At 59.4% G+C, this 7,512-nt stretch overlaps 1 protein-coding gene across 2 annotated transcripts in view; it reads right to left on the reverse strand.

Moving 5' to 3' along the window:
• Window positions 1–27: 27 nt before the first annotated feature.
• Window positions 28–7,512, reverse strand: part of MGAT5B (alpha-1,6-mannosylglycoprotein 6-beta-N-acetylglucosaminyltransferase B) — a 65,894-nt gene continuing 58,409 nt past the window's right edge. For both annotated transcript variants that reach the window (XM_007454299.1, XM_007454300.1), the window contains 5 exons: window positions 6,901–7,047; window positions 6,597–6,713; window positions 1,472–1,546; window positions 829–1,085; window positions 28–300 (listed from right to left, as the gene is read on the reverse strand). In XM_007454299.1, the coding sequence (XP_007454361.1) occupies window positions 102–300; window positions 829–1,085; window positions 1,472–1,546; window positions 6,597–6,713; window positions 6,901–7,047 (795 nt within the window). In that variant the 3' untranslated portion in view covers window positions 28–101. The remainder of the gene's footprint in view (window positions 301–828; window positions 1,086–1,471; window positions 1,547–6,596; window positions 6,714–6,900; window positions 7,048–7,512) is intronic.

The raw sequence follows: 7,512 nt of genomic DNA on the forward strand, positions 1-7,512 counted from the left end.
GGGGCGTTGGGGGGGGTGGGGGGTGGTAGGGCGGGTCGCTGGAGCTCAGAATCTGCTGGTGCTTTCTCCTGCGGCGGGGAGGGCCAGCTGGGTGGGCACCCTCACAGACAGTCCTGGCACAAGGCCACCTGGCCCTTGCGGAAGTCTCGGCAGGGGCAGAGCCGGCGGTACTTGCTGCTGGAGCCGGCGCAGCTGAAGAGCAGAGGCTCCTTCTGCAGGAAGCACTCCTGGCCCAGCTGGGCAAAGGCCGGGTACAGGTGGTTCATCTCCGACTCGGTGCCATCACAGGGCACCTGCAGCCTGGGTGGGCACCAACGGAGGCGGTCACTCAGCGTGTGGGGCGGGGACTGCCCCAGCCTGGCACTGCGCACTCCCTCTCCCTGACCCATCCCATTCCAGACCCAGGGAGATGTCTTTAGGAGGCGCCAGGACAAACGCTGGGCTGCAGCTCCTTCCGGCCCCTGCTGTGAGAGAGGATAGTGGGCAGGAGGGTGGGGGCCCCCAGCCCACCCATCAGGGGGAACCTGGGGCAGCTTCTGTGGCCTGGACCTAGGAGGTGCCCAGACAGGCTGGGCAGGGGCTGAGGGAGGGATGAGGAGGTCAGGGACTGAGCAGGGCGCTTCCCCGGTGGTGTGGGGCAGAGGCTTTGCCAAGAGTGGGCAGCTGTGCCGTGGAGACCTGCCCGGAAGGTCCCTTCTGGATCCTTCCTGACTCACTGGAAAGCACTGCATGCCCCCACTGCTGGCAGGGCCGGGGGCAAGGCGGCCACGGGAGCAAAGGGGCTACAGGTGAGGCCAGCTGGGCAGGGTCGGGCCGGGGCTCGCTCACGTCCGGAAGGCGTCCTGGCTGTTGAGGAAGGGGAAGAAGGAAGGCTCGCAGATCAGCCCGTGGTCCAGGCAGGCGTCCGTGCAGGCCCTCCCAGCGGCGGCCAGCCAGGCCCGGAGGGAGTGCGCTGGGGGCCAGGCCCCGGGGGCCAAGCTGGCGTTGCGGGCCCACTTGAGGTGAGTGGCGTTGGGGGCCAGGATGAAGGGGCTCTCCGGGGCTCGGGCCCCTGGGGGGGCAGGGCCTGGGGCCGCACAGAAGTCCTGCCCAGAGGAAAGCGGTGTCAAGACAGAAAATGGAATACCTCACTCCCAACTCATCCTGTGGGTAGGGGTTGCAGGGGGTGGGTCTTCCCTACTCCCCACTCACTCACCAAACTTCTAAACAACTGTGTAATAAAAATGAATCTTTGCATTTCTGTGCTGTGATATGGGGGTTGGGACTCGAGCTGGGGGCCCAGGGCAGGGGCACCCCAGGCCTGGTCTCTGAGCAGTACTGCTTGGCCCCGCCCATCTCCAACCCCGTGGGGAAGGAAACAGACCAGAGAAGGACCTGGAGGTTAAAGCACGCTGCACCCTGGGCAGAGGTGGGGCCTCGGACACTGGAGCCAGCTCGGGCCCTGGAGACAGAGAGTGGGGGACCCACCCACCTGGTGCTGGATGTAGGCATGGACCCGCTCCAGCATCCCCTCACACGTGTACTCGTAGGGCAGGTAGGGGTCCACCTGTGCGGGAGAGAGGCAGACACGTGGGGCAGGAGAAGCCCTGGGCCTCCCCAGACCTGGCTGCTCGGCCCTGGGAGCAGAGATCTGGGGGCTCTCACGGCCTGCACCCAGGGAGCCGACCACGCTATCCACGCAGATGCCCCGCTCCCCGGGGCACCCTTCAGTGGCCCTCAGGGGGCTCACGACAGCTCATCCCTCCCTGACCCCCTCCCACTTCCACTGAGCTTCTCTTTCCATAAAGCTCAGCATTCCATCCCCTCCTCGGCTGTGATGCCTGCTCTTCCCCAGCCAACCACCGGATGCACCCTCCCCTCTTAGACGTCACCTCCTCCAGGAAGCAGACCCAGAGCTCCACCCCGCCTCCTGTTAAAGGACCACTTTCCTTTGCACACACCCCAGACTCTCCCAGTAAAGAATTAGTGCCTGTGTCATCATTTCTGATTTATCCCTTGTCTCCCTCAGGTCATAAGCCCCATGGTCTGTGGGACCACAACTTGCTCACCATTGAATCCCTGGTGCCTGGCACAATGCCTGGTACACAGCAGTCACTGGGGAGCTAGTCATGGAATGAAAAAGCATCCCCAGCTCTGCCTGTGTTCTGCCCAAGATGTGGAAGTTTCACGTAAAGCAACACAGGGCATCTCCCAGCCTGATGAAATGAGATGACATTTGTAAAGCTTCCTGCCCAGACCAGGCACCCGGGAGCTACACGAACTAGGTGCCCCCAACGGGAGGCCACATACCGTCAGCCTAAATATCAGAGTTATATAACAGCGCACGCTGGGGCCGACGGGACCAGATGGATTTGGTAGCTGGGGCGCAAGGAGCAAGGGGAACGGAAGAGGTGATGAGGCCGCCTCCCCAGCGCGGGTACCCCCACCTCCTCTCCACTCTTCTTACCTGGCCACCCCCTCCCTGTTTACAGCAACCCTCGGTGGCCCAGCACACAGCCTCCTTGGAGGAAACTGTCGGCCAGGTGGGCGGGAGGCGAGATCGCGGTGACCTGGGAGATGGTCCATCTCAGACTCAGAGGAAGGTCTGTTTTAGCCTTTGGCCCCACCCCCCACTCCCCAACATGTGTGTTGGCACCATACCCAGCCCAGCCGCCTCCTGATAATGCCGTTTCCCTGCCAGCAGCTCCAGAAATCAGGCAGTTTCAGCCCAGGTAGTGAAATCTTGCTGGTCTGCCCAAGTCCTTTCTCCGCATCAGAGATGAGTGTGTCAGAACCCAATCAGGCTGCGCTGGGTCCTGCCTCCTGTAGACCCCACCTCGAAGGGCTGGAGGCCCATCCTGGGCCCTCTGGCCCAGGGGACATCCCCGACTTCAAGCTGAGGAGGGTCTCAGGGAAGCAGCAGCTGCCACCAGGACTGATTCTTGGGACAAGGCCCCACCCATCTAACCTTGCCCCGGTTCTGACTTCACCTGCCCTGTGAGTCGGTGTCCTTAATCCTGGGGCAGAGCCGGGATCCCAGAGAATCCCCAGGTCCACATCCAGCCACCACTTCACAGCCCATCAACCAGCACAGCCTTTCCGGCCCTGAGCTCCACACAGCCAATCCCAACCCCAGCTGATGGCCACCGAGGCCCCGGCCGCCAGCTGCTGCCCCAGGGGATCCCCAGTCGCCTCGGGTCCAAGACTTCAAGTCCTGGTTATAAATAAACCCCCCAGAGAAGAGATTTCCCCTCCAAATATCACCCTGCCTGCTCCTGGCGGCAGCCACCGAGTCATCCCCCGCGTGGTTTGAAGCCCGTCACGTGGTGATTCTAAGCCCCCTTCCACCCGTGCGAGGGAAGGGACCATTCACAGCAGCCACGTCCCACCTGCCATGAATCTCCCACCGGAGGAGCCAGCCTGCCTGGAAATTACCCCCATTAGGTCTAATTACAGGTGTGCACGGTGATCCGTCTGGACAGAATGGCAGGTGCTGGTCCTGCCGGGATTGCTGGCCTGTGATGATGAGGGGGCAAGGGGGCGGGAGCAAACCAGCAAGATTTCAATAAAAAAATTTTAAAAACCCACAAACTCCAAGGCTGCACCGGTCCTTTTAAATCAGAAGCTGGTGACGGGCCCAGGAATCTGCATTTCAAACACCTCCCAGGCAATTCTTGGGTGGAGAGTTAACTGCCCAGGAGTCAGGGTTGGGGTGGGATGGCTAAAGGCAGGGGGGCCACAGGCTGGTTTGGGGTCCAGCTGCAAGTCAGCCTGACGGATTTGCAGTACCTTGGTTCCTGGACCCTTTTGTTATTGATTTTTTTTTGTCTGTTTGTTTGTTTTTTTTGCGGTACTCGGGCCTCTCACTGTTGTGGCCTCTCCCGCTGCGGAGCACAGGCTACGGACGCGCAGGCCCAGCAGCCATGGCTCACGGGCGCAGCCGCTCCTAGGCACGTGGGATCCTCCCGGACCGGGGCACGAACCCGCATCCCCTGCACTGGCAGGTGGACTCTCAACCACTGCACCACCAGGGAAGCCCTGATTTTTAATTAACTAACAATTAAACAGCTGTTCATGTTTTAAAAAATCAAGAGAAAACAAAGCAAAGCAAGTTCTCCTCTGACCCCAGATGTCCAGCCCCTTCCCCAGGGCAGGCACTGTTAGCAATTTCTTGTGTGTCCAGCCAGAAATAACACGTGAATAGATGAGCATGCTCACACGCACAGACGCCCCCCAACATACAACATTTAGGTCTGCGGCTGGGAACACGGCTCTCCACAGGGCTGGGATCTCGCTCACTCAGTCACAAGGGATCTTGAAGGTGGAGCCAGACCTGAGGGCTGGGGGTGGACAAAAGCCTTCCTGGTCCCCTTCCCACCCCGCCCCTGCCCCCCTGGGGTGGAAGCCCCAGAGGGTTGCTTTTGCAAGGGGTGAAGAGAGGGAGCAGGATGGGGGTCCCCTGCAGGGCAGCTTCCCACAGCGCCCAACCCACCCCCCACCGTCTGTAGGGGGGTGGGCGGCTTTCTCTAGCTTGCTCAGCCCAGTGTTGAGAGCTGACACCTGCCCCGCCCCGGTTCAGCCTCAGCCAGCGGTGGATTCAGTTGTGGGAAAAACACCCCGGTTTCCTCATTTCTCAGGACAATCCGGGATGCGAGTACCCCACCTCTCGGAGGTCCCCGCCGGCACTGAGCACCAGGTGCCTGAAGGCAGGGGTAACCTTCTTGATGACACACCCTGACTCACTGGCACTCCAGGACCTTCCTTCCTGGGATCACCCCCCAGGTGAACTACTTGTGCTCAAATCCCTGCCTGGGGTCAGCTCCGGGAAGAACCCAACCTCAGTCCGGGACCTAGAGGAGCTTCCAGCAGAGGAGGATTTGTTTAAGCGGAGGCTTAAGAGGGGGCGGAGGGCTCTCCCTGCACCACCGGTGGAGGTCCAGGGGTTCAGCCACTTCGCGGGTCAACCTGGCCACATCTGCCACAACCAGAGATGCACCTAGGCTGTGACACAGCAGTTTCCTTGGTGCTTTCACTAGAGAAACACTCACACCCAGACAGGAGGAAAGGACGAGAGTGGGGTGGGTAAAGGAAGGGAGTGGACAGGGTGGGCATGGATTTTCTGGGGTCATTTGCTGAGGGGGTGGGCTAAGGCTGGGAGTGCCGAATGGGAGGGACTGATCCATGGGATGCAGGAGGGTGTTAAAAAAAAAAAACAACGCAGGGACTTCCCTGGTGGCACAGTGGTTAAGACTGAGCTCCCAGTGCAGGGGGCCCAGGCTCAGTCCCTGGTCAGGGAACTAGGTCCCACATGCCACAACTAAGAGTTCGCATGCCACAACTAAGAGTTCACATGCCACAACTAAGGAGTCGGCGAGCCACAACTAAGGACCCCACCTGCCAAAACTAAGACCTGGTGCAACCAAATAAATTAAAAAAAAAAAAAAAACTGGCAGTCCAGTGGTTAGGACTTGGCACTTTCACTGCCAGGGCCTGGATTCAATCCCTGATCAGGAAACTAAGATCCTGCAAGTTGCATGGCACGGCCAAAAGAAAATTTAAAAAAATACGCAACCCTGCCTCACGGTCAGGACAACTAGGCAGGGCTCTGGACCCAAAATTAAGCCCTTAAGACCGTATGGGGCATCGATGCGCGCTGGCCTCTGCCCCAAGCCCAGCAGTGTCCCCAGCTCCCCAGACAGCTGTGTGTCCTCCTGGGCAGGGCTCTCCCTTGTGGTGGCCCCTGCCCCAGCAGCCTAATGCTCTCTGATTCTGCCACAAGTCCGCCCAGAGCAGCACAACCACCCCCAGCCCCCTGCCAGGGAGGGCACGCTCGGTGACCTTGGTGATGGGCAGAGAAGGGGACCTGACAGGAGTGGGGGTTTTTGCTCAGCCTGGTGTCCGAGCTACAGCAAGAAATGGGTCCAGAGAGATCACGGAGAGCAGGGCTGCCCCTCCCCCATGTGCTCACACAGTCTGCCCACTTCTCAAAATGAAGGGACCGCGAGAGCGCACACGCACAGGGAGCCATCAGAAGCCACAGAGGTGCCCACCGGGGAGAGGAGCTGCACAAGCCCCTCCCTGCCCTCCGCCCACACCCACCAACACTTACTTGCTGGAGGAAACGCAGAACGCTCTACCCACTTGCTATGCAAAGGCGGCACCACCCAGACCTGGTTTGAAATGCAGGGCTTCAGCCCCACCCAACTTGCTGACTCTAAACCTGCGCTTTAACAAGATCCCCAGGTGATCTGTATGCACATTATAGTCTGAGATGTGCTGCTAAAAGACCACAGAGACAGCAGAGTTCAAAGAACCTTCACGCATTCATCCTGAAAACATTTACTCAGCACTTAACCTGTGCTAGGAGTGCTCACAGGACCCGGCCCCCAGAGACATGCGATAAATGATTCTGGATCCAGGGCTGCCCTGTAAGGTTGTGCAGGTTGCTCCCAGCACAGAGGCAGGTTTTCCCCCCACTCCCTCAACAAACACACACGCATCCAAGTTGCCAACCCAGGCCTGCAAGTTTGAATTCACCAAGAGGAGCATCTTTTTCTAATTATAGCAAAGACCCAAAGTTTAGGATATTAGTGGTCCTGACTGGATCCGAGCCTCACCTGGGTTCTCACGATGGTCTTGATGGCTGCTTCAAGCTCCTCTGAGTTGTTGTAGTCGACGGTCCACACGTGGGGCTTGCCAATGAAGCTCTCTGCGTAGGGATGCTGGGAGAACACCTAGCCAGGGCACAGAGACGGGAGGCTTCTCCCTCTGCCTGCCAAGCTGGGCTGCGTGAAGAGCAGAAGCCCCCCACCCATCTGTCCCATCTCTCCCTTCACCCCATGTCTCAGTCTCCCCCTTCCAGGAACTGCAGGGGTCCCATCTCGGACCCTCCCGACGTGGGACCAGGCCCTTCCCACTCACCTCTCTGGAGGTGGGTTTGCCACGGAAGAACTCATGGTTGAGCGAGCTGTGGGGCGGGCTGAAGCGGGACTGCAGGAAGACACAGCCGTTGGCGATGGCCTCCAGGGGGGCAGGGCCCTCGTAGGGGAAGCCAAACCCTATGAAGAGCTGCAGAACCGAGGTGGCACGACGGTCAGGGAAGGTTGGGTATCACAGCCCAGGAGCCCCAGGAAGCTGGGAGAGAGGCTGGGGTTGGGACATTCACAGTAGGCAGCTGGGGCAGCAGAGAGCCCAGAGCAGCTGTGTGCCTCAGCCATTGTGAAATCAGGACATCTAGTTAGGTCATATCAATGGCCTCCTCCTGCTCTAAAGGCTATGATTCTGGAGGGGAAAAGAACAAGGGTTCCCAAGCTTAGAAGGCTTCAGGCCACTCCTACAGTTGACCTCAAAGGACCTTTACTCATTCACCCAAAAAACATTCATGCAGTACCTGACTTGTACTAGGAGTGCTCATAGGGTTGGCCCCTGAAAGGTGATCAATAAGTGATTCTGAATCTGGGGTACCCCGACACACACACACACACACACACACACACACACACACACACACACACACACACACACACACACACA

This window comes from Lipotes vexillifer, unplaced genomic scaffold (assembly GCF_000442215.2).
Source record: "Lipotes vexillifer unplaced genomic scaffold, Lipotes_vexillifer_v1.1 scaffold518, whole genome shotgun sequence".
NCBI lineage: Eukaryota > Metazoa > Chordata > Mammalia > Artiodactyla > Lipotidae > Lipotes > Lipotes vexillifer.